The sequence below is a fragment of the Tachysurus fulvidraco genome, chromosome 1, assembly GCF_022655615.1.
Source record: "Tachysurus fulvidraco isolate hzauxx_2018 chromosome 1, HZAU_PFXX_2.0, whole genome shotgun sequence".
In the NCBI taxonomy this organism is placed as follows: domain Eukaryota; kingdom Metazoa; phylum Chordata; class Actinopteri; order Siluriformes; family Bagridae; genus Tachysurus; species Tachysurus fulvidraco.
In genome coordinates this window covers 13,463,266-13,491,140 of record NC_062518.1, presented here as the reverse complement: position 1 = coordinate 13,491,140, position 27,875 = coordinate 13,463,266, and the positions used below count along the sequence as shown (strand labels likewise).

General features: G+C 39.7%; 1 protein-coding gene across 4 annotated transcripts in view; it reads right to left on the bottom strand.

Moving 5' to 3' along the window:
• The window catches only part of il1rapl1b (interleukin 1 receptor accessory protein-like 1b), a 313,957-nt gene that overhangs the window by 30,589 nt on the left and 255,493 nt on the right, over positions 1-27,875 (bottom strand). For all 4 annotated transcript variants that reach the window (XM_027168684.2, XM_027168686.2, XM_027168685.2 and 1 more), the window contains exons 7-8: positions 21,297-21,429; positions 8,347-8,492 (exon numbers count right to left, since the gene is read on the bottom strand). In XM_027168684.2, coding sequence (XP_027024485.1) covers positions 8,347-8,492; positions 21,297-21,429 — 279 coding nt within the window. The remainder of the gene's footprint in view (positions 1-8,346; positions 8,493-21,296; positions 21,430-27,875) is intronic.

Below are 27,875 nucleotides of genomic sequence, written 5' to 3'. Positions count from 1 at the left end.
TTCCTCTCTCTCTCTCTCTCTCTCTCTCAGATGGAGCTGCTGCCATCTCGATCTGTCAGAGCTGATATTTGGACAGCGGCTGCTGAGGAATCAGTCACTGATATTTGCTTTCTTCTAGGAAAGGAGAAGGCAGGAATGACTCAGGAATGAAGCTGAAAAGAGAGAGAGAGAGAGACAGAGAGAGAGAGAGAGAGAGAGAGAGAGAGAGAGAGAGAGAGAGAGAGAGAGAGAGAGAGAGAGAGAGAGAGAGAGAAGATGGATGAGGTTCATTGTTTGGAGGCTTAGTGTCATGCAAATGGGAAAAGAGCTCACTGATTTGCCTTCCTGACACACCGAATGCATCTTGTGTGCTTGTTTCGCTGAGAAGAAAAAAAAAAAAATGCTTTGTTTAACGCTTGCTAAGGGAAACAGTTCACATGCTGGGAGTCGAATGCGCTACTCAAACCTGTGCATTTTATTAATATTTTACCATCGTCTCTGCCATCAGTTCAGGATGAATTTGATTTAAATGCAACCACATTCTTGTGTGTTTTATGCCGTCACGTACAGCCATCTTTACTCTGCACTCACAAAATGAGCAGGCTGCCTAATGTGCTGGAAAAGCAAGCACAAGATGTCAGCATAGACACCTCTGGTGCCATTAATAACTTATTATAGGTGCTGTCTGTGCCAAGTGATGGAACAATTATCGAAAGAACGCAGGCAGAAGTGGCAGGACAACACATGCTTAGATAACAGTGACACTGACACTTTAAATAAAAACCCAGGTTTACAGTGGAGCAGGTCGCTCAGGCAACTAGGAAAGAGAAGAAAGAAAAGCAGAGGATTTAGGTGTGTCAATCTTCCTAAAAAAATAATAAAAAAATAAAATAAATAAAATAAATAAATAAAAATTAATCTTGCTGCATAACCTGTTCATTCTTTCATTTATTCATTCATTTATTCTTAATATGAAAACACCATTCACACCATTAACACCATCCAGACCATCACACCATCCACACCATTAACACCATCCAGACCATCACGCCATCCAGACCATTAACGTCATCACACCATCCAGAACATTAGCACCATCCACACAATCACACCATCCACACAATCACACCATCACATCATCTTACCATCACACAATCCACACCATTACACCATCCACGCACTCCACACCATCACACCATCCACACATCACACAACCCAGACCATTAATGCCACCACTCCATCACACCATCCACACCATCACACCATCCACACATCACACAACCCAGACCATTAATGCCACCACACCATCACACCATCCACACCATCATGCAATCCAGACCATTAATGCCATCACACCATCCAGACCATTCACATCATCACTCCATCCAGATATGACAATAAACTGCTATTTCAAAAATTCTTCAGAAACTCAAGCACTGTTTAAAGAAAATAAAAAAAATCCAAATATCCAAACAATTGAGTAAAACCTGATTCAGAAGTCAATAGTGAGCATTAAGCTACACAATTACCTCTGAGAGGAAAAGTTCATTACTCCTAACGGCTATTAAACAGGAAAAAAAGGGAATAGGGTCATTCTTTCAAATGGCACAAATTATAGCATGGATGAGCGCAGTGGCTAATTAAGTTTTAAAGCGAAAGCAATATGTAACAGGTAGAAATGCATCTTCAAAGCAGCTTTTGTTCTCTAATTTGAACACATCCTCTAATTAGATGGCCTATTTTTCAGACTCTCTGCAGCTAAAGGGCTCTTAAAGCTACGTGCTTTGAGTGAGAGAGAGGAAGAAGAAGAAGAAGAAGAAGAAGAAGAAGAAGAAGAAGATGACAGAGACTGAGTGAGAGAGAAGGACACAGAGAGATACAGAGAGAGAGAGAGAGAGAGAGAGAGAGAGAGAGAGACAGACAGACAGACAGACAGACAGACAGACAGACAGACGATGGAGAGAGAAGGTGAAATAGAGACAGAGTTTGAGTGAGAAAGATGGAGACAGACAGAGAGACAGTGAGAGAGAGGAGACAGAGAGAATGAGATAGAAGGACACAGACAGAGTGAGAATGAAGGATACAGAGACAGATAGAGACAAAGAGAGAGACAGAGGCAAAAAATGAGAGAAGGCTGCTTACATTAATGTAGAAGAACAAGCATAATGTAATAACCGTGTCTGTGTGCATGTGTGTGTGTGTGTGTGTGTGTGTGTGTGTGTGTGTGTGTGTGTGTGTGTGTGTGTGTGTACTCAAGCCAGTGCTTTCACAGTGATCCTCATCTTAGAGACTATGAAATGAACGTACAGATTTCTATGTAGACGACAGTACAGTGCTGCAGCAGATCTGAAAGCCATTAATACTGCAGAATTACACTCATGAAATAAACATCTGAGCAGGGGATGTGAACACTGTGTCTTCTGAGCAGAAGATTAAGAACCAAGAGCTGCAGAGATGTTTTTGTGAGTTCTGGAGTAAATCCTTTCCATATGCTGCATCAAAGGAAGGCTCCTGAAGGGAAAAGAAGACACCATACTCTTCACTCTACAGTTTCACTGCCTAATAACATTCAGAGCACAACATCTTCCGCTGCTCTGCCGATCTCACTTTAAGGCCCTAATGATTTCTGCTCACTACACAGTCAGAAAAAATGGGTTTGAAATATTCAAATCTGCATGCCAGGTACATTTCTCCTGCTACAAAAATTGACAGGAGTATAAACTTTCTGCATGCATCACTTCTATCCGATCAGAGAACAGATAAACACTTACTCTCTCCCTTCTATTGGTGGACAGCCCTCACGTGTCACATGTTGCAGCACAAGGAAGTTTGGACAAAACCTAGCCTGGTGTACGAGGCTACACGTCAATTCAATTTGACAGCAAAACAGACACGGCGCTGACTGAGAATGATTATTACAGGCTTGTCAGAGCTGCTCACAACAGCTTGAAATGAAAAAAAAATCCAGAGTTTGTGTAGTCCTTTTCAATAACACCAAAGTTTCCAAAATTCGAAAAATCGCCATTAATATTGATTTAGAAAAATGCTACACTGTGCCTCAGGAAATGTGAACCATTTTGACATATATACACTTGTTTATTGCTAATATCATTAAGTTGAACTTGCTTGTCCTGTGGAAGGTCAAGAAGTTTCCACTGACCTCTAACTTCTACCTCTGCTCCATGGAGAACATCCTGACTGGTTGTATAACCTCACGGTATGGCAGTTTCTCCACCCACAAGCACAAACTCAGAGTACTGAGAACAGCAGAACTCATCCCAGGCAACAGACAACAGACTTGCAACTTTACAGGACATCTACCGGACACGGTGCCTGAGGAAGGCTCACAAAATCACCTCAGACCTCAGTCACTCAGCACACAAGCTGTTTCCCAGACTGCCATCTGGCAAGTGTTTTTGGAGCATCCAGGCACGGACAAACAGGATAAAGAACATCTTTACCTGCAGGTTATAAAGTTTCTAAATAATTCTTTATATAGCATGGAGCTTCATTTGTTTCACTTTGTTGTCAGTGTCACTTTTCTTTATTTATACTGTGTTTTCCATAGACAAATTACATAGGCATTTTAAAATCTTGATAAATAAAATGATCTATGAAATAAACCTGACTTTGTCTAAAAGCTCAAACACATTTGTGTAGTAGAGGGTCTTTCGTTAGTCATGTTGTTATTGTAGCTGAAGATAATAACCGTAATTGCTTAATCATTTCTCTCATGACACATTTACATGCTTCCCACACTGCTGGCATGACTGAGATTGTGAGTGTCACATTGTGTCTGTTTATGGACAGATGGGTGACAAATTAAAGAGGGGAAAAAAAAACACGTCTTAGTCATGTACGGACCACCAGCGAAGCTCTTCAGCACTGCGACCGTGAAGGGTGATGGAGAGCGCTGTCTAACACGTCACTCCGAAACCTCCCATAGATTTTCAATTTGGAAAATATCTGGTGACTGTGAACGTCTCCACGTTCTCCTCATTCTCATCCATTTTTCTCGTTCTCATCCTGTTCTTTGGGCCCTCATGCGGTGTGCAAGTGTGTAGGCGGAGTCAGTAGAATTGATATCAGGGAAGAAACGTTTCTTTACAAGATAAAGTCGATTAGTCAGAGGAACTCAGGATGGATTCGCAGTGACCCTCTAGTGAAAAGATAGAGTTACTAATAGAGTTCAAACTTGATTTTCACACAAACGTGTGGCTCATTCAGCAGATAAAACGTAAAGAGACTTTTGGCATTAAAGAACTGAAATAAGAACAAACGTCATAGCGAGTTCAAACGCCTCAGATGCCTAAGGTTTAAATAGACAACTGAACCCTTGACATAAATAAAACAAAATACAGTAAATCAGTGCTTTCCTTCATTCAGTACAAACACGCAGGACACACCACCAAGCAAACATGATCATGGGTGCTGAATAGTAAATAAAGAAAAGATGAGTCGAATGTTAAATATAGTGTGACTGCAGAGAGAGAGAGAGAGAGAGTCTTCTCTTCTTTTAGAAATAAAGTAACTACCTTTGCATAAAAATGTACACGGTTCATGCAGCTTGATAGGCTCAACTAGCACAGAGCATCACTTTTAGACTTATTCAGAGATTTAGAAGTTCTGAAGTCCTGAAGAACCATCAGTGATCTTTGTGAGAATTTTTAAGAGGTTAAGTACTGTACTTGGCATGATTGTTAGCATACAATATCTACAAAGCATTGAGAGAGAAAGGAAAAAAACAGTGAGAAAGTATAATGTGCAAGTGTAGGACAAAATTAGCGTTAAACACTGTATCACTGTATATCACACGTGCACACACACACACACACACACACACACACACACACACACACACACACACACACACACACACACACACACACACACACACACACACACACACAAGAACTGAAGCCTGGTCCAAAACAGTTTGAAAAGTTTGAAACGAACCGTCAAACTAACACTGAGTGAGGAAACGTGAAATATTTGGAAATTGTTTCCCTTTTCTTATCTCAGGTCTTACTGCTTGTCCTGTAGAAGGTCAAGAAATTGAACATCCTCATAACGTCTACCGCTGTTGTTCCTTAGAGGGCATCCTGATTGGTTGAGAAAAGCACATCTGACTTATTCAATAAGAACCATCAGTGCTATCTGAAAGAATCCTCAACGTATATCACTGACACACACAAACACACACACACACACACACACACACACACACACACACACACACACACACACACACACACACAATCACACACATATACACACCAAAGATTAATAAGCACCTCTTTGTTCATGGACAAGAAGCTGTCAATCATGGCTGTTTCTCAGCCTCTGGATGCCTTCAATATTTTACCAGGCAGACATAAAGTATAATTCACAATACCAGACCACCAACTTTCTGCCTTGTTAAAAAAAATATGGAGACATGTTAAAATGGTCAAGATTAAAGAACCATAAATCACAGTAAGGTTTATAGCCTTGTGGGCCTGTTATGGCCTCCTATAAGAGAATTCAGCTTTAAAAAAAAAAAAAAAAAGATGTTAAATGCACACTTAACCTCATTCTCCTACATGTCTGTGTTAGTGTGTGTGTCACAGGGACACCTACTTTCAGCAGCAGATCATGATTAGAGATGTACTGTAGGTGGAGCAGGGCGACGTTAATAACGATAGAAAAAACCTCCGATAAATTTTAGTCAAGAGGCTATCACATGTATCTCATGCTACAGGCTTCTAGATGCAGCTCTGGAACAAATGGCTCATGTAGTTGATAGCATACAGTCTCAAGCTGCAGCATGTTTTGAGTGGCTTTAGATGGACATTTTTTTCAACAGTAGATATGTTTGTCAGATTGCAACAGAATTTCCAGCTCAAAATGAACCGTGCAAACCTAAGTGTTTTTTTCCTCTCAGGCTTTGCAGTGAAGGTCATTATGGTGCACAAGGATTTCTGATGTACTCACTCCAAATCCCCCTCCCTGTCATGTGAACTACAGTCATGAACTCCAACTCCCAGCAGACGCCATGTCCTCCAAACATGGCCGGCGGGGACTACACTCCCACAACACACACACACACACACACACACACACACACACACACACACACACACACACACACACACACACACACACACACACACACACACACGCTCGGTCACCCAGCTACTGATTGAACACACCTGTGTTTAATCCTCACTCTCACACCTATAAGGAATTTTCATTCCATACACAAAAATGTCAAGTATTTGCCCAGATCTTGTTGTATAGCACTACTGAGCCTTTTGCTCATTGTGTTGCTTTTCTATGTTTTTTTTTGCATTTCTTTTGTTTTGTTTCTGTCTCTGTTACTCTGTTTGCACATCGCTCTACCACTGCCTGTTTTTTTTTTTTTTTAACCTTGATTCTAGATTATATTCCTGGACTTAAATAAATTTTGTTTCCCATTTTGTTTCCCATTTCCACATTTTACATTTGCGAAACATTCATGACACATTTCCTTAATCTTTTACATACTGTATACATTATCATAGATATCAATATATTACATTTATTTTCTTTCTTTTTACTATAAAACAAGATTTTATCCAGAGTTTTCCACAGGCCCAATCTGGCAACCCAGTCACTATCTGTCCTATCTGCTGTTCCTTCCCTGAATGGGGCAGCATAGCTCTTACCACAGTCAGCCTTATTTTGATTTATTTGATCACTTGGTCAATATTAATAACTCCGAGGAGCTAAATGGGGCAGTGAGCACTGTAGTTTTCTTTTTTTTTTTTTTTAGTTAGGATTGTATGAAGCTTATTTGAAGCAGTTATTGCAAGCTGATCTGTCCTATCTGCTGCTCTGTTCTTAAGAACGAGTCGCCATTGCTTACCTTATAGTACGTAATTAATTATAATAATGTTCACTCTGCAGAGGTGCTACATTTTTTTTCTCCTTTATCATCTGACCTGATTTCAGAAACACAAACAGCTGCATTGTAGCAGTTTCACTTGACTCCTGATAAAAGCATCTGCATTTGTTGATGCATAATTAAAATTACCTGCAGGTATCAAACCGGGCACCGCCTTTGTGCCAGTACAGCTGCATCACAAGTGGCCTCCATCCATCCCACGCTGACATTGAACACACACTGCAGGAGATTCCATTACCACAAGACCCTGAGGCGCTGGACCTGCCGAGCAGCGTACAACAGCACAGAGGACAGGCTTGCGCCCAGCTAAATATGCTGTGAAAAATAGATGTCTCCAAAACAGATTAAATGCAATCTACCCACTCATGCGCTCTCGATCTCTCCACGGAACCGAAACAGAGATGAAAGTGGCCATGGATTTGTTGCTTCCTTTGTATTGCAATGTTTTGCCCCTTAACAATCCTTCCAGATGTGAATCTAAGCCTCTCGACAAAGAATGAGTGCAACAATTTCGATTATAGAGTACCTCTAAAAGGCAAGAGAAAGCAGGAATCTGAAAAAGTGGCTCATGAGGGCATAGAGGAAGTCACTTAGCAAACAAGAATAACATTGCAGTTTGGCAAACGTGTGTTTATTCTGTAACCATAAGACAGAGATAAGTGGAATTTTTTTTTTTCATCAGAAATAAATACAGATCTTTTGGAAGGATGAATATAACAGGTTCAAGCTCTGAAGCACCGAAGATGATGCCAGAAACTGACTTTTAAATTCAAACAGAAGCCTTAAATCATGTATATATGCTTTTTTAATGACAGTATACATCAGCAGATATCTCAAGTAAATTGTTTGTATATATATATATATATATATATTTTTTTGTTCTAATCAAAATAAAAGGTAAATTAAAAGAAAAGAAGAGAGAGAAAAAAACGGCAGGCTTTGATCGGGGTCATTACAGATATTTGGTCTCTGTGCTAAGAGAAACATGTGCTTGCCAATGGAGTCCGAGACTGAGCCAGAAATTCATTTCAACTAATTCCAACTGTTTAATCGTGTTTCTTAGCAGAACCAATGAAATGTGGTCAAAAAAGGAAACAACACATTCGCTGAATGTCTGGAGTGATGGAATAGGCCGGGTTTGACCTTCGTTGATCTTTTATGAACATCGTTATGCTGCAGTCAGTTTGCAGAACAGTGTTTTTTTGACACCTACTGTACATAATCATCTGCTCTGTATGTGTTATTCTAACCACCCACGAAGAAGCATTTAGATTTAGATCCATCCTACAAACTTCCAATGCTTCTGATTCATGTGTTAATAAGAGAGAGAGAGAGAGAGAGAGAGAGAGAGAGAGAGAGAGAGAGAGAGAGAGAGAGAGAGAGAGAGTGTGTGTGTGTGTGTGTGTGTGTGTATGTGTGTGATTTTCTGTCTAGTTTCTTACCGCGCTTGGTGAGCAGGACATTTGCTTGTCGTCTGCCGTTCCCGTTCTCCACATAGCATGTGTAGTTACCCAGGTCAGCTTCTTCTAAGGCATCTATGGTCAGAGAAATGGACACTTCCTGTTCTCCCAGGTGATCCCGCAGCGTCCTACAAGGGCAGCCATGTGCATAAAAAAGCACACCATTATTTAGGAACTGATCCAGTGATCCATTCACCAAATATTTAAGCAATGCTTGATTACTCAGTGCTCTGTACTGGAAATGGTTTGGTTTAGCTAAGTTTTTATAATAATCTATTAATGATGGCATGGCGTTGGAGTTGTAGCATTCGGTTCCTCGTAAGACGGCTCTGTAATGGCTTACTTGAAAATCAATACTCGCCGTGTAATATAAACAGCAGTAATGATCTGGCTGAGTTACAAGGAACACCAATAACACAATGGATTAGGGTAAAGGCGGTGTATTAATGAGAATTTCAGTAAGGGACTGTCACAAGAATACACCATGGGCTATATGAATACAGAGATTTTGCTTGCACAGTAGGAAACACTACTCAATAATGCGGTTTAGAGAAGGAAAAAAAGCCTGCTTTTCTTAGCAGCTACCATGGAAACTAAGCCTGGTTAGGGGAAAAGAAAAAAAAAAGAAAAAAACACAATATTCCATAAAAGAAATGAAGATTCTTATCACTTCTGGGTCTCGCTCCTTGTCCCTGTTCCACATTCGGTGCTATTTGCAAATAATTCCTCTGTCATTGTGGTGCTTTCCACATCACTCCGGACTAATAACACACGACAGATGAGTGCCAGAGCACCGGTGTATTGTAGCCTGTCCTCCCCTGAGGACACTCCAGTTCGTTTAATAACAATTAATCACCACTGCTCTGGCAACACTTGCGCCGAGAGTAAATCAGACAAATTGCAGCATGCGGGCCGTGGCAGAAGGGCTAATAATGGCTGAAATGTGTCCACTCTTCCAGTGTACCCGTCACTTACACATTCTATTCAGGGCTTTTTCTGCTGACCCGGGAGCGGTCCCTGCTAATAAAAATCCCATTCTGTTATAGTGGAGAAGCAGACACTGATAGCTAAAAACTAATGAGAGGCCATCCAGAGTGAAACCCAGCAAATCAAAGGACATCATACAACACAGTGTCAAGATGCCTCTACCTTTCCGGTACATTGTGTTATAGCACAACACTGTTCATATCAAGTCCGATTGGTTGGCAGGATTCATTTCCTTTCACGGCAGCAGAAGCAGCACTTCCAGCTGCTAACTTTTGATTCACTTCTGTAATAAACGCTTTTGTCCAACTTTTGATGTTGATGAGATCGCTGTTTAACGTTAGCATTTTTTAAAAGGAGTCGCCATTATCAGTGCTTTGTAACAATCAGTTGTAAAGCTTTAAGACACATTGAAGTTAAGGAAGTCTTCAGAAGCAGCTTGTGTGGATTCTTAACAATATTCCAAGCTGAATTTTTTCAATAACTATTGTCTGGTGATAGGGGAAATACTATTATGCAAGTGCTAACAGCTATTAACATGATACATAGATGATCCACAACAAGAAACTGTTAACAAATTATGGTATAAGAGAAATTAAGATAAACCACCTTGACATTGTATCAGTCAGTTAACTGGTAATACTTTACAATCACAGTAAATAATTCTGTACTAAAACATAAACGAATCCTTAATTTATAACAAATTAATGTTGGGTTAAGGCATGTACTAATCACCATTAGTATTAAGGAAATGTTAGGACATTGTTACTGAAAGAACTCTGGTGTGATGGAACTGGTGCACTGTTATTATTGAATACACTGAAAATTTGCGTTATGGTGAAAAGTTTGTGTTCTGCATTATTTGGTTTACTCTTCCAAGATTTGGGATATATGCATTAAGATACATGTGTCTTTTGTTCACTCTCCTTCTGACTGGACTGACTATTCTTACTATAATTGACAGAGTATTTATCTCTGTCTGGCACCCCAGCATAACGTTAACGAGGGAAAGTGTTACATAAAAATGGAACACCCCACCTGGTGAACACTTCATTGATCATTACCTTAGAGATGGTCTCAGCTGTGGCTTTTTTCAATCCAAATAATTCAACCCACCGTGAATAGAAGTCCACAAAGACTAACAGATATACATTTCCTGAGGACATACGTGGAAAAGGACCCATTAGATCCACTCCTAACATCTCCCATGGTCGTTTAACTATGGTTTGTTGCAGTTTTCCAGATGGTTGCCGATTCTCCGGCTTGTAATGCTGACAGATCTGACAATGCTGTATAAACTCTTTAACATCATGGCTGAGAGTAGGCCAATAAGCCAAAGCTTGTACTCTCTTGGTGGTCTTAAACCGTCCAAAGTGCCCAGCCAAAGGATCTTTGTGGAAAGCTTGAAGGAATGCTTGTCAAAGATTCTTTGGGACATACACGTAATAGAGAGTTTTATGAGCAGTCTGCATAACTCTGAAGAGTATGTAGAGGCCAGTAAACCAAATCAACCTGCTTGGTAAGAAAGAAATCAGTTTCTTTTCTAGTTCCTAGAATTTGCACAAACATCACTGCATGGTGCTGGATGCTCTGGATGGCTCAGGCTCGAGGCTCTTTTACCCACCCGAGTGAAATAAATACAGTAACGTTCATTTACCAGCATTTCAAACCAGCCTTTTTATAGTCTTGCAGTGTTTATTTTGACTGCTTTACTGCGTCGATGTCAATCAGGTCTCCTGCAAATCTATATGAATACTCACTCACTCAAAATGTTCGGCATGTATTCTTTCTAATAGAGAAGGGTCGAATAAGCTCTTCATGTTAATTAATACATGTACTTAAGGAGGTGGTTATTCAAGCATGAAGCTACTCATGTTGTAGTTAAGGTTAGCTCTTCATTACTTGGTGATTAATATGTGCCTTAACTAATCATTAGCTCATATTAAAGTGTTTAGGTATTAGTGCAGGATTATTCTGGTTATAGTTATTGGTTATTTTTCTACATCAGCATGTTATGTTGAGTTAACTTGCTTCTGCGGTAAATCTAATAACTCCCATGATTGCTAGAGGCCAAAATGACAAACTCACCTAAAGATCTGTTTTAACAAACTTCCAAGAGCGTGCTGCAGAGATTTGCTGACACACCAATCCTTTCCTTAGTGTAAGTGCAAAAGTTCTAATCCGCATAAAGCTCTTGCTGTACTGTAAGTGAGCGAGGTCTGCGCATAGCTTACAAATCAAAACAAAATGACAGCTTTATGAAAATACGCTACTTCCTTCATCCCTCATGTGTTGAAAAAACCTGTGTAGAGTAATTGAGTGATTTCTTAGCACATACCTTTTGGCATCATTAAGCCTACAAACAGTTGAGAATGCAAGCGTAGATGCAGGATTGCTTTGATAAACAGGCAGAACAAAATGTACAATAGTAGTCAAAGTAAGACATCTTTTTTTCCTCTCTCTCTCTCTCTCTCTCTCTCTCTCTCTCTCTCTCTCTCTCTCTATCTATCTCTCTCTCTCTATCTATCTCTTTCTCACTCTCTCTATTTATTCCCTTGTTATCCTGACAGCAGGATCACTGAGGAGCTGACGACTTTTTAAAATGTGCACTTGACCATGTGCCACACTTTAGCTTTAAAGTGTCATTGGAGAAAAAAAAGGCAGTTGGGAAATGCCAGCGAGGTCAGGGTGTTTATTCATCTGCGCTGAGACAGCCCAGCATCTGTGTATGTGTGTGTGCTATGAGGCAGCTCAAGCCTCTGACTACAATCAATGAACAGGAAAAGAAAATCACACACACACAGAGGGAGAGAAACTATTCAGATTCCTACAGAGCAGCAGCAGCAACAGCAACAGCCCTTGGTTATAAATCAAAATATTTAATATCTAACCCTCAGCAACATGCATAATATCTTTTCAGTTTAGATGGGTGGGCATATGAAAAATGCCACACTCACACACACATACATAAAAAAAATGCACACATATAAACAAAAATATAATCAACCACCAAATAGTAATAACCCGGGCTCCAGAGACTCGCTGATAAACAGCTGGATGAGAATGGAGTTTTAGGCTGTAAAGGGAATGTGGGATAGGAGTCTCAAGGCGATGCGTGACTGACATGTCTCCAGGGCAGACTGGCAGTACAAATACACCCTCTGATCCTTAGTATGGTACAATACACAAACCCACAGGCAGACACCATGAGCGTTAAGGTTATGACTGTTGGGATGTTGATAAAGCTGCAGTGTTGTCATGAAACTCTTTAATTCTATAGTAGAAGATGGGGAAAATGATAAAAAAAAAAAAAGCTTGATCTGCAAGGTACACACCCACACCCACACACACACACACACACACACACACACACACACACACACACACACACACACACACACACAATCACAAGCACACACACAAACACACACAACAATAATCTCACTGGCTTATTCTTGAACCTGTCAACCTATCAGTCAACATATGGATGCACTCCACTCTGTCAGTTATCTCACCTAACAACATCCCCCTCCATTCTCATATTATTATTTTCTCTTTTTCACTCTTTCACCCTTCCTCACAGCAAGCACCTCCACAGCCCCTAATTAATCAGATTTTCCCTAAGGATAGAAGGTGCTGTTGGTGCTCCACCTCTTTTGGTCTAAAAAAAATATGGTTCTTAAATGCCACTCAGTTGACCGCCTCGTTTTCTCATTCTTTTCACTGCCTGTCTGACTGTGTGTTGGGGTTAACCTTTGGATTAGTTTCCATTTGCTGAGCAAGAAGGAACAATGTGCACTCCGGCTGTGCACAACGGGAGCTCATGCACCTACTTGCACAAACTGACATGTTCTAGTTATTTAAATTAATTTGAAAATGTCAATAAATTGACTAAGTAAAAATGAGATGGGGAAGAATGTCATGAAGAACAAAGACTTTTCATTGTAAGATCTTCCCTATCTCATTTCTCAATGTGGCCCAAGTTTAATGAAACAATAATCACTTTCCCTAATGCAGCCATGGGACATTTTATCATAAATTAGTGTCTTAGACTTAGAAGAAAGCCAAGACTTCTTGTGAGTATGGAAGAACATGAAACAAAAAAGAGCTGAATGAATGTGATATGTGCAATGGAAATGCACAATGCTTTCTAGAAAGCAGAAGAAATAAAATTGCATTTTTTTATACGTTTATATACATATAATATTCAAACCTCCAAGTTTAGAAGTTCATTTACATTTTATGGCATGTGGCAGACACCCTCATCCATAGCAGCTTACATTTAACTGAGCAGTCAATGGCCCAGGAGTGGCAGCTTGGTGGTCCTGGGATTTGAACTTACTACTTTCCAATCAGGAGACCAACCTACCAATTCATACAATCCCAGCCTCCAGCCTGTGTGCATAGAGTTTTCATGTTCTCACTGTGCCTCAGGTTCTATTTCCCATTACACACCAATTTAAATCTTTCCTGTTGGATATGCAAAAATACAATATGGCATTCCATAAGGGCCTGTTCTGGGTCCGCTATTATTAACGCTTCATGGACATTTAATTTGCAAACACAACATTGTCTTTCATTTCTACAGCAATGAATGTATCAATGACATAAAAACATGGACAAATTAAAATGTTGATATCTTTAATTCTGAAACAGACAGACAGACAGACAGACAGACAGACAGATAGATAGATAGATAGATAGATAGATAGATAGATAGATAGATAGATAGATAGATAGATAGATAGATAGATAGATAGATAGATAGATAGATAGATAGAGTAGATAGTTGATTGCTGTGACTTGAATCATGGTTCTACAGTAGGTACCAGAAGGGCTGGTTTAAGTATTTCAGAAACTGATGATCTTCTGGATGAAGTCTGTGCATATGATAGCCTCAGATTCCTGTTCTTGGCTCTCATGAGTGGAACCTAACATAGTTTTCTGCTTCTGCTGTTGAAGTTTTTCTCCTCATGAAGGTTGTAAAAAGTGATTATTTGAGTAACTATAGATGTCCTGGCAGCTTGAACCAACCTTTCCTTATTCCTCTGACCTCTTTTATAAACAAGTTTTCTTTTCCACCATTCAGTGTAAACTCTACAGATTGTTGTTTGTGAAAATAACAGTTGAGCAACAGTTTCTGAAATACTAAAACCAGCCCATCTGGTTCCAACATTCATGCCAAGATGAAAGCCACAGAGATGTTTGATGTGAACAATAACTGAAGCTCTTGACCTGCATCTGCAGGATTGTTTGCATTGTTCTGCTGCCACATGATTGGCTGATTTAAGTGGAATTAAAGTGGCAGTGCAGTGCAAACACTGTCAACAGTATAATTACTGTAAACAGTGATAAAATGAATAGGGACAAGAGATTTGTATAGAATGAATATGAAAAAAGAATTGGAAAATTACTATAAATATAGTGGCAAATACCGTGCAAACTGAAATGAATAATGGAAAGTGGTCATGTTCGTTCAAATACTGTTGGATACTATGTACAGTATGCCCTGAATAAGGTTGCTGTTTTCATCCCTGGGCATAACAGAGATGACATGAGCCATAAAACAACAAGGATTTTTGGTATAAAGCAAGATGCTGTCTTATTATTTAATGGTAATCTAGTAACATCTCAAGAACCTAACCATATAAATATACATTCTTGGAGACATTGCTTTACACTACAGTACGTTAGTGCATTCTTTTCATAATCTCTGTACAGGGCTGTTGTGCTGCTGTCACTAGCTAGAGTGTGTGAGCTGGGGTTTACCAGATGACTAGAGTGTGTGAGCTGGGGTTTACTAGATGACTAGAGTGTGTGAGCTGGGGTTTACTAGATAACTAGAGTGTGTGAGCTGGGGTTTACCAGATGACTAGAGTGTGTGAGCTGGGGTTTACCAGATGACTAGAGTGTGTGAGCTGGGGTTTACCAGATGACTAGAGTGTGTGAGCTGGGGTTTACTAGATAACTAGAGTGTGTGAGCTGGGGTTTACCAGATGACTAGAGTGTGTGAGCTGGGGTTTACCAGATGACTAGAGTGTGTGAGCTGGGGTTTACTAGATAACTAGAGTGTGTGAGCTGGGGTTTACCAGATGACTAGAGTGTGTGAGCTGGGGTTTACCAGATGACTAGAGTGTGTGAGCTGGGGTTTACTAGATAACTAGAGTGTGTGAGCTGGGGTTTACCAGATGACTAGAGTCTGTGAGCTGGGGTTTACTAGATAACTAGAGTGTGTGAGCTGGGGTTTACCAGATGACTGGAGTGTGTGAGCTGGGGTTTACTAGATAACTAGAGTGTGTGAGCTGGGGTTTACCAGATGACTAGAGTCTGTGAGCTGGGGTTTACTAGATAACTAGAGTGTGTGAGCTGGGGTTTACCAGATGACTGGAGTGTGTGAGCTGGGGTTTACTAGATAACTAGAGTGTGTGAGCTGGGGTTTACCAGATGACTAGAGTGTGTGAGCTGGGGTTTACCAGATTAGAGTATGTGAGCTGGGGTTTACCAAATGCCTTGAATGTGTGATCTGGGGTGTAATATTTTACTAGTGTTTTCAAGCTGTGGTGAATTGTGTGAGATGGGGTTTAACATATGACTCAAGACTAAAGACTGTGAGCTGGGGGTACAGCTAGTTCAAATACTTGAAATACTTGAATACAAGCTCAGTACACTTTGTGGTGACAAAGCAATCTACCCAATGAATCATTCTGTATAGCAATTGATGACAGGAACTGCAGTACATAGCAAGTTACATAGCATGTTTTGTTGCCTAATGCCACACGGCATGAACTGCAGGTTAATGTGTCTAGTTAATTTTTATTCAGTTAGCAGTTAGTAAATGTGGCTAGTTCATAATTCAATTGAATTTTGGCAATTCTAAAACAAAGCACGCCTCTTTATTTTAAAATCATTTATAACAGCTTATCTACGACACCAAAACAAGTGAATTTAAACAATGGTGTCCTAATGAATCCTCGATTCCCGCTCAAACTGATAAATTATAATGACTACAGCTAAAAAGAAAGACACAATAAGGTTGCAGAGCTGCTGATGATCCATCTTGATGGAAGACAGCTATGGGCAGAAACCTGGAACATAAACAGAAGCACTCTGACCATTGAGAGGACAGCGTACTCACATGTGACTTGCATAAGTATGCTTTGTGGAAGTGAACTGAGCCAAAGAGAAAATTTAAACAATTGAAGTCCCCATTTCATAACAAAGCACAGATCTATAGGTCTCAAAGCACACTGAGAATAAGTATGGGCCAAATGAAACTACCATCTTTAATCTGGATTTAAAGGCACTTAGGTGGTGTTGCCGATTTAATCTCTTCAACACTTATGCAGAGAAAAAAAAATCTTTGACTCCTGAACTGTGACTGATCCTTTGGACTAACGGTAGGCCAGCCTCAGCTGACCAAAGTGCTTGTGATGGACTACACAATTTCAGGAGACCAACAACATAGACACAGAGCTAATGTTTTAAATGTCATTAGCAAGATTTATAGTCAGTGCAGGACTTGGTAGGTCACCAGTGCAACCTGAATAAAATTGTGGTAATATGCGCTTGGTTTCTTGAAACCTGCAGCAGACCTGAAGATGTACTGCTGCATCCTGAACAAGCAGCATATTACAACATTCCAAACTAGAAATTATGCGAGCATGCAGTAGTTTTTGGCATGAATTTTAGGATTTTATTTTAATTCTTATTGGGGATGTTTCACAAAAATGCAATTAGCAGATTTAGAGATTAGATACATGGGGATCAAATTAATGTAGGGTTACACCAAAGTCCTTAAGTTGAGCTTTTGGGAAAGCTTTCAAACTCCTTGGAAAACTCAACAGACTTACTGTAGACAGATGTATTTCCCAAAATACTAACATCACTGCTTCTTATTTGCCTTTAAGTGTTGGTTTCTCCATCCATCCATCCATCCATCCATCCATCCATTTTCTTCCGCTTATCTGGGGCCGGGTCACGGGGGAAGCAGACTAAGCAGGAATGCCCAGACTTTCCTCTCCCCAGACACTTCCTCCAGCTCTTCCGGGGGAATACCGAGGCGTTCCCAGGCCAGCTGAGAGACATAGTCCCTCCAGCATGTCCTAGGTCTTCCCTCCCGGTTGGACATGCGTGGAACACCTCCCCGGGGAGGCGTCCAGGAGGCATCCGAAACAGATGCCCAAACCACCTCAGCTGACTCCTCTCGAGGTGGAGGAGCAGCGGCTCTACTCTGAGCTCCTCCCGCTTGACCGAGCTCCTCACAGTATCTCTAAGGGAGCGCCCAGCCACCCTGCGGAGGAAACTCATTTCGGCGTGTTGGTTTCTCTTTATGAAATATTTTAGGTCTTCCTGCTAATTTGACCAAACTGTCAACCTGATGTTCTACGGCTGGCTAGAGTCTAGTCACCCAGTTGTCACCCTGTCATTGATCTACTTTGTCAGCCAGTGTCTCATGGGATTGTTGTGAATGAAGCCGCCTGGAGACTGTCATGCCTTCTTTTGAACCAATGTTGTGTCAGTCAGCTGTATGGTCTGGTCTTTATCAGCAATCAGATCTGTGCTGAACTCAGAATTTACGATGACCCATTAGTTCCTCAGGAGCTCTCGGATGCATTATTATAAACTGTTGTAGAAATTACATTAATTACATTTACACTAATTACTGTAGACTGTCACCCAAATGAGGATGAGGTTCTCTTCTGTTTGAGTATGGTTCCTCTCAAGGTTTCTTTCTCTTATCATCTCAGGGAGTTTTTCCTTGCCGCCATCACCTCCGGCTTGCTTAATAGGGATAGGGATAGATATATTGTATTTTAAATTTTAAGTTAATCTTTTTTATTATTAATTATGTTGGCTTTGTAGAAGCCAACATTCTGATTTCCATTATAAGCTTATTATTATTATTATTATTATTATTATTATTATTATTATTATTATTATTATTATACAAAAATTTATTTAAAAAAATGCGGCCTAGGGCTTTCGAGCCAGATGCACCAAATTCGGATATGTCGTAGACCCTGGTCTGAAGTTTGTTGCTTCTATTTTTCTAAGCGATCAGAATACCGGCATTCCCGGTTCGGAAGCTCAAAGTGGGCTTTTTTCCCCATAGACTTCCATTATGAACTTTTGAGGTTTATAACTCGGCAACCGAACTGGGACAGGTTCTTTAGGACCTTACTCCGGACAAAGTTTTTATTCCGGAGTTCCGACAGAATTATCGGTTTTCCCGTAGTCGACGGTCGAACATCCCATAGACTTGAATAGGGAATTCCGAAAAGTCCTCTAAGTAGAATCCCATAATGACTGCAGTATTGACATGAAATGTCCAAACCCTCAGTAGCCACTTTTTGCCAAAAGTATTGGCACCCCACCGGATATTCTGGTGACGTCACTTGACACCATGTGACGTCACGTGTAGCCACGCCCCCAAAACAAGCGAAATCAAAAATTTGCACAACATGGACATGTGACATATCAAAACACTCAGCACAATGAGGGGAACTGCCCCATGGGTATTATGGTCACGTCACGTGACGTCACGTGTAGCCCCGCCCCCAAAACAAGCGAAATCAAAAATTTGCACAACATTGACATGTGACATATCAAAACACTCAGCACAATGAGGGGAACTGCCCCACGGGTATTATGGTCACGTCACGTGACCTCACGTGACGTCACATGAGGTCACGTGAAAATAAAAAATTTGCACAACATGGACATGTTGTACATATCAAAACACTCAGCACAATGAGGGGAACTACCTCATGGGTATTCGGATCATGTCACATGCTCATGTCCGCTCACCTCCAAAAGTATTGGCACCCTAGCGGTCCAGTAGCTTTCACAATCTTTCTGGAAAATGTAAGAGGAGTATTAGCAGATGACTAGAGTAGGTGAGCTGAGGTTTACCATATGATTAGAGTATGTGAGCTGGAGTTTATCAAATGACTAGAGTATGTGAGCTGGGGTTTACCAGATGACTATAGTGTAACAGTCACTGCCTGTCACAGAGTTTAACATAGTTTTGGTATCAGTTCCTCCTGGCCACTAGGGGGCACATAGGAACATGTCCTGTAGAGGATAATACAGGACGTTGCAGAGAAAAATGGATCGTGTTTGAAGCTGCCTCACGGTCTGTTGTAATGGTCATCTTAACCCTGTTTTGAGAAACTTTATTGTTTCCTGCTCAAAGAGGTTATTTTATGGTGTAGCTTCTGCTCAGCTGTGACCATGTTGGATGGTTATGGACAAATATGCTGCTTACTGAAGAAACTCTCTCGAGGGATATACTTGGATTCTACGTCATGGGCCTTAGCATCCAAAAGTGGGAGAAAAGTTGGAACATTGTCATCCTTCTCGTCAATCTACACGTTCATCTTCAGATAAGACTGTTTTTCTGTTTACTGGACTGTTTCTGATCTCACCTATAATAGACTTAATGTCCATGTACCACATACTTATGCCTATGCTCATGGAAGTCTTATGGAGTTGTATTTATGTATATATTTGTGTAGTTTAACACAAATGTTTGCCGAATGCCTTGATAGTGTGAGCTGGAGTATAATGTTTGACTAGTGTTTGTGAGCTGTGGTAAACTAGATAACTCAGTTGTGTGAGCTGGGCTGTACCGTATGACTTGATTGGGTGAGTTGGAATGTACTGGATGAATAAAGGACGTATGAGATGTTGTGCACTTGACGAGTAAAGTATGTGAGCTGGAGTGTACTGAATGACTTGATTGTGTGAACTGAGGTGAGCTGGGTGCAAAACACTGTGAAATATGAAAGGAAAGCGCTAGAAGAGTTAGAGCTCAGACTCTGTACAGAAGACTTTTTACCAGGGGTGGTTCTAGACCTTTTTTAGGGTGGCTTCAGCCCCCTGTGTGTGATCTCAGCCACCCTAAAACAAAAAGTATAATTTTTACTTTCATAAATAAACAATAAAAATTTCGATAAATGCAGGACGTCGATGGGAAAAAAATTATTTAAGTTTGATCCAAGAGAGATTTTTTTTACTTTGCTTTTACGCGCGTGCGTTGTAGTCTTTCAAAAGTGCGTCATCAGCTGTCTGCTTTATTTGAACGGAGAAGCACAGGTACGCGCAGCGTGCACGCGCAGTCAGATCTGGAGGCGTTTATCTATAACGTTAATCGGCGGAAAGACGCAAAGACGGCAACCAAATTCGTGAAATGTTACTATTCTTATTACCAGAGTTGTAGCACAAAAGAAATATTAATGCAAACAATCCATTCAATACTAAATAAAAATAACATTTATTGATTTGGTCTTTGTCTTGTGAATATTTGTTTATTAATGACTGTATTCATTGGACACACTGTTTGTAGAGAATGCACACATACAGTACATGGACTGATTTGATTCAAGACTGGCATCATTACATCATGCATAAAATTTTGGTGTCCACTTTTGCCATTTTAAATAATACCATAACTTTTGGTTTACGTCATATAATAATACATCTTGTTTTAAATTCTCACTGAGGGCTAAACCGCCCTAAAGATGAAATCCTAGAACCACCCCTGCTTTTTACCCTGACTTTTTCTTACCAACCCTAATCAGGATTACATGCTGCACTTGAGTGATGAATAATGCACAGAATAATACATTGATATAGATCTGAAAATGAGCAGCTCACATGATTTTCTGAAGGACACAAAATATAAGCTATAAGTAACTTGAGTTATATTTTCTATTCCATATATCTCTTGTTATATTGATAAAAACAACCATCAGAGCCATGTGATCACATTTAACTGTTTTTGGTCCCTTTTTTGGTTCCACTTACCCTCCAATACCTCATAAAAGGCAGAGATTAATGCATAGTTTATCTTACCTAAAGACTGCTTCAAGGACACATGCCAGAGTTGTGCTACAGCCTATAATTTTAAAGACAACGGTTCACTTTGAATCGAAAAGTTTTCTCACTTGATTTCACTCTCACGGATCCGGCTCTCGTCCAGGTCCTCAATGAACTTCTCACCCTTCATCCAGTAGATGAGTGGGCTCACATCGCCACTGTAGCCAAAGAACGCTCGACATGTCAGGTTCACCAGACTCCCTGCAGAGATTAAAAACAGAGTTGTCACAGAACTGGTCAGTTTGACATCCATCGCAGACATATAAGGACCTTGACTAGGTGCTGGTGACAATGCAAATGAAAATCACACATTGTCCATGTTTGTTTTTGCATTATTCTATCCTATTATTTATTAGACTTATAGTTATGGAAGTGGTGTTATTTGATGTGTGATGCATCTTCTGTTATTTAGAGAACAAATCATTGTATTCTTCGGTATCCTTACTTCACACAGAGCTCACAGAGCTAAGTGTCTCATTATACCTGACTATTATCTATGAATAAACGCAAACTATGTTTTGAATATTTAAGGCAGATTCATGTATATAATAAAAACACTGAAACCAAGTGATGTGTGTTTCCCATACAAATAGCAAGTGACAGACCCGCTCGATGCTTAACAGCCTGACGTGTTCGACGCGGTGCTAATAATGCCACAAAGCTGCTGTTTGTGATGAGACCAGTTTCCTTCCCAATGATCTTTGCAATACTGTCCTCAATCACTCAATAAATTGTCTCCGGGACGTCACTTTGTACTTTAAATAAACATGTCCGAGACGTCTTCAGAATCACCGTCAATTCATTTTTTTATATTTAATAAGACACACAATGATGGCACAGCAAAACAATTCACGCATCGAATGAAGATTTATTTGAAAATGCTAAGTTAAATCCCAACCAATTACAGCACATGCTGAGTATTTTTAAAGCCACTGCTGTCTCTTCTATCACAGAAAGGTTTTTTTAGATAAACATGACGGTGATTCAAATAAAGTTTCTGGGGCAAAGAAAAAGAGGAGAACGCATCATGAAGCCAAATCATCTCTGTTTATTTTCAGTTAAATGAGGTGATGCTCACCATGAAGAGCAGCTTATTACACTGCCCGTAGTGTATATATGGGTAAATAAACAAGCGCTGCAGTATTACTGCACAACTGGGGTTTATAGTGCGGAAATGATGCCAGACAAGACGCAGACATACAAGGTAAAAATAAAACAACAAAATAACCTTGTGTGCCTTTTTTACAGAACACAGGCAGTAATTATTATTTTTTTTTTATTATTTTCCTTCTAATTTTTATTAGGAAAAGCAGATATATATATATATATATATATATATATATATATATATATATATATATATATATATATATATATATATATACCATTAAAGCAATTTGAGATTTGAGTGTACTCCTTCTACCTGTATTAAATCAAAGAACAGGAAAAAGTATAACATGATGCCTCGTATATTAAAAATCTTTGAGTGGGATACTAAACCAATCCCACTTGAAATTAATATAGATAGAAAAAAAATATTATGTATTTATTTAATTATTTATTAATTGTTAATATTGTAATTACTAGCATGACTTTAGAATTCATTCAACAGGTTTTGATTTGCATTTGGATTCATCAAAAGAGCAAATATATTTGAAATGTTTGTAATCCAAGTTCTGAGATACTCAAGCCTGATCATCATCATGTCTGTCTCTTCCCTATAGGTACTACAGGTACTGCTAGAACTCTGTCACTTCAGAAGAACATAAATCGCCAACTACCCCATCAGTCAACATCTGCCCTGAGGCTCCGTATTCAGTCTCCATGGTTTTTATCATAAACCAGCTTCCTGTTGGATACATTTTCCACAGTCACAGGCTGAACTTTCAGTGCAAGCAGAAGGAGAACTTTCAGTTTTATATCTCAGTGCAAGCAGAAGCAGAAGGAGAACTTGCATTGAAGACGGACTAAACCGAAATACTGAAACACTTACACTTCTCTGCCTTTTCCATTTTTAATGAATTTATTTTGTTTCCGTCATCTATCCAATCCATCTGTCTACCCCACGCAACCACCCATCCATCTAATCCATTCTCCACCCAACCACCCATCCATCACATCAAACCACCCAACTATCCATGCACCTATTTACCCATCCGTCCTTCTATCCATCAATCCATCTAAATAACTATCCAGATAAGTAACCAAACTGAATAAATAAATAAACAAACAAACAAAGCAACAAGTGAGTAAATATATAATCCACTTTAATGTATTGTTTCTTAACAGCTATAGAAATTATTTTAAAAAATGGGTCAAGAAAAAAAGTCTCAATTATGGCCAATTTTCACACACATGCACACATCTATCTATTTATCAAAGGTAAGATCTCTTATCTTATTAAATTAGTAATGAACAAAGTTCTCCTATTGGGGGGGTGGAGAAATTCTTTCATACTGTATGTGAAGCAAAATTTCGTTTATTTAAATAGATGCAGACTTTAGAACTCTATAATAACTACCCCAAGGGGTATATGGCTAATGCACAACGGGGTCATCGAGTCAATTACATTAGAATTCAATCAATTCCATTCACTGAAAGCAGCACGTTTCATTATCGGGAAGTTTAATCACTTTAATTAATTTCCTCTACAAGTCTCTGAATCACTCCCAGTATGTGAACTGCTCTGAAATCAAACACTGCATTTGTGATATGGATGACTGCATAAATCCAGAACTTTCTTAACGCCTGGTTCAGGTCTTAATGATCAGATAGTGTTTTCCTTTTGCCATAACTGATGCATGGATTGATAAGGAAGAGTCAGGGTGCTAAACCCAATTTTTGTCAGACCTTGAAGAGCCTTTAACTAAAGAGTAGTAGGCTTTTAATGTGTTGTTATAAGCACATAGTTGCAGAATTAGCATGTTAGCATATTTATTTTTGCTTCTTCATGTTGACGAAATAATATTCATTCAATACCAAGTGTTTATAGTAAGGAGAATAAGCAGAGGTTTATTTTCTCCCATCCGCCAACATCTCTCATATCTCTCATCGCTACACTAAACACTTAATTGATGCTACATATGTACTTTATGACACTGAAGCACCAAATCACGTCAATCTTTCAAGACAAAGTTATTTCAAATAAAAATAAATGTAATGTAATGACACTTATGGGTAATTGTGAAGTTACACAATACTACTGCAGAATGAAATTATTCTCTGTCTCTCCTTCATTCTGCAAGTGAATACATTAAAATCCTTCATCAGCATTTACATTAATATCTATAAAAAACCTGTTATCTCTCCTGGACTAATGGTAAAATACATCCTAACATGCCGCGTAATTCCAGACTGTTGAAGGTGACATTGAAGGAAAAAAAAACTGGCTCTTTATCACTCGACAGCTTTTGACAAAGTAAAGGCCAATAAAAAGGTGAGACTTGGAATTAGGACAGCAGACGAAAGTGGAAAACTTTTGTAGGATAGAAGCTTCCAGTCAGCAGCTTTAGATCTGCCTGGAGAGGCATAAAGGCTATGGAAGGACTGCAAAGGAAGACCGACTGTGAAATTACCTCTAGAGGCTCTTTTGCAAACAAAACTGATACGGTAAATGGCTCGAAATATTTTTTATGTGATATTTGATGTGCATCAGTTTAAAGAGAAGCTGCATCAGGTTCTCGGTGCTCTGGTTTGAAAAAGCTGTTAAAAATACAAAGAAAGCACCTCATACAAGACTATGTTTCTTTTTGTTTGTCCAATTGTCCAAAATATGTGGAAGAAATGTCACTATAGTATCCATTTAAAAGAATAATCTATGTGTTGAGTCTACTTTTTTCTTTTTTTTGCCTGATGTCTTTCGTGTGCATGATGTTTTTACGCTCAGACCGGATCGTGTCATGGATAGAGATCAATTTATCAAACTTTAACAAGAAACAGTTCAAGATCACACCACAGGCAGAGGTCAGGCAAAGACTAAAACCAAGTGTATAAAAATTGCAAAGAATTGCAAAGGTATAAATACACAGACTCATCGAGGCACAAATCAGGAAGCAGGAGAGAGACATTACAGACGGTGGAGACAGGACAGGAACCAAACTAAAACATGAACGAAGGCTGCTTTTTAATTTAGGTGGGCATGAATGAGACATGTGACTAGGTAATGTGCAAGGGCTGTTAGGTAATGTGGCTTAGTGGCGTGGATTTCTTCTTCTGCAGTGTGAAAGGTCTTTTGATTATTTCTCATTAACAGCACTGCTCCTGTCTGGTTTTATTCTTTGCCTCAAGCCTTACATTGCTGCATCACAGCTCAGTATACATGATGGCTTCCTCCTGCTTCTCTGGCTTCTCTCTTTACTGTCAAAATAAAAATAAAGTTCAGGTAGGTGGACTGGCTCAGCAAAATCTCCTCTACGTGTGACTGAGTGTGGATGAGCCACTGTGATGGACTGCTGTCCACTGCTGTCACCGTTTCCAGTGATACTGGGACTGTTTCCAAATCCAGCATGACCCTGACCAGTAAAAAAGCAATGAATAAATGTTGAAAATATTGATTTTAAGAAAATAACGGAGAACATTGAGGTTATAGATTCTTGCAAAAACATGAGCGTGGTTATTGATGACTAGAAGGACAACAGCGATGCAATTTTGCCTCAATATGCTGAGAAATCCAGGTGCTTACTTTGTGTCATAAATCATTAATCTATTTAATATGGATTTCTGGATTTTTCTGGGTTTTTTTTTAAAAACTATGAGCAAAGAATCATTAATACTTAATGATCTCTCTCGTGTGTTATACTTGGAATTTTAACTAACCTTCCCTCCACTGTACCGAGCACCATCCTTATTCCTGAGGCTATTTGAATGGAGAAATGCATCGTTGTCAGATTATATCAGATTAAACCATACTTTGTAGCTATCTATTGCTGGATTTATTCCTGGGTAGAAATTGTATTTATGTATAACTGAGTGGATTATTATTATTATTATTATTATTATTATTATTATTATTATTATTTGGACGGCAATGAAATTTATTAAAATTGACTTGTTCTTATTAGGTGGTTGTACTGCAGGGGCTGATGCAAGTACAATGGATCTTCTGTCGATATTCTGTTTAGAGCTGTGAGCTGACAAAAACACATTCAATGCAGAGAGAGAGAAAGAGAGAGAGAAAGTGAAGAGGATAGGATGAGAGTGATGCTGAATCGAATGTGAGAGCTCTAATCTGACATGCCCAGAGGAACAACCTTTTTTTCCTGCCTTTTTCCACCTCTCTTTTCCTTGTTCATCACATTTTACATATCTCTAGCGGGAATTCCGATCAAGAGTCTATTCTTCCCCTCTGTCTCTCTGCCTTCCTTTCACTTGGGACAGCTGTCTTGACAGTGGATGCTTTATATGATATGTGGCAGCTGAGAAATGTGTTTGGTATAAACAACAACTCCTGGTTGAGGGAAGTGAGCACTAGAGACTTGCCTTAAAACCTGCTTTATATATAAACAGAATAAAAACCACACACACACACACACACACACACACACACACACACACACACACACACACACACACACACACACACGTGTGCGCCACAGAGACAGGCCTGAACTTTACACAAGTCTTCATAATTATTCAGCCGAGTCCATTTTGTCATAAGCTTTATTTACTTTCCGCTCCCTTCTGAGAAGACGTGAAGAGACCGTGCTGATGGTTGACGCCAGATCATTCTCTCTTTATCAAAATAATTAGAGTACATTAGTCACTTATTTTGTGTGGATCGCTCAGTGAGAAACATTTTGTCTTCAGTCAGTCTCACTTCCAAAATCAACAATAAAAAAAAACGTTGTGTATTGCAAAGCCGGAGTGTAGTTCCAGCGCCCGTCACTAGAGGGCATTGCATTACCATCAAGCCGAGAGAGAGAGAGAGAGAGAGAGAGAGAGAGAGAGAGAGAGAGAGAGAGAGAGAGAGAGAGAGAGACTTTTCTTTCTTAATCACTAAGCCATTATTGAGTTTCACACTGAATTGTCATTGCATCTGATTGCTGTGTCTGTCCACAGAAATGTAGCCATGGTTTATTCATGTGGTGACACACTGGTTAAAGATTGACCCTAATGAAAAATGAACCTACAACAAAAAGAAACAAAAAGGACAAGCCTACTTCCAGGTAGCGCTTATTATTAGCCAAGTCTTACTTTCCGGTCTCTCTCGGCTCTCTGAGGACTTCCACACTGTACAGTCTCACATTTTTCACTGCACTAACACTCTGGAGTTCACTGATAATGAGCTGATGCCTTACGTCAGTTGGGGAAAAATTCAGAACTAGGAAAAGTGCATCAACAGATTTTCGAGAGCTGATGACACACTTGCAGAGTTCGAGTGTCGGAATCGAGTGGCAAGAACACATCCGAAAGCTTTTGATTCATTTAAATCCAGACCCCTTGGCCTGGGTGGCTGTGGCTTAATGCGATTGTCTGCTTCCTTTCTTTGCATCCTCTTATCTTTCCTGCCTTTCTTAAGCTTTTCCTCCACAGTCAGGGAGAAGAGAAGGAAGAAGAGAGAGGAAAAAAGAACACACAGCACATCCCCCCAGCGAGGAGGAGCAGACAGCCAAGGGACAAAAAGAAGGGCAGATACAAAAACCAGCAGA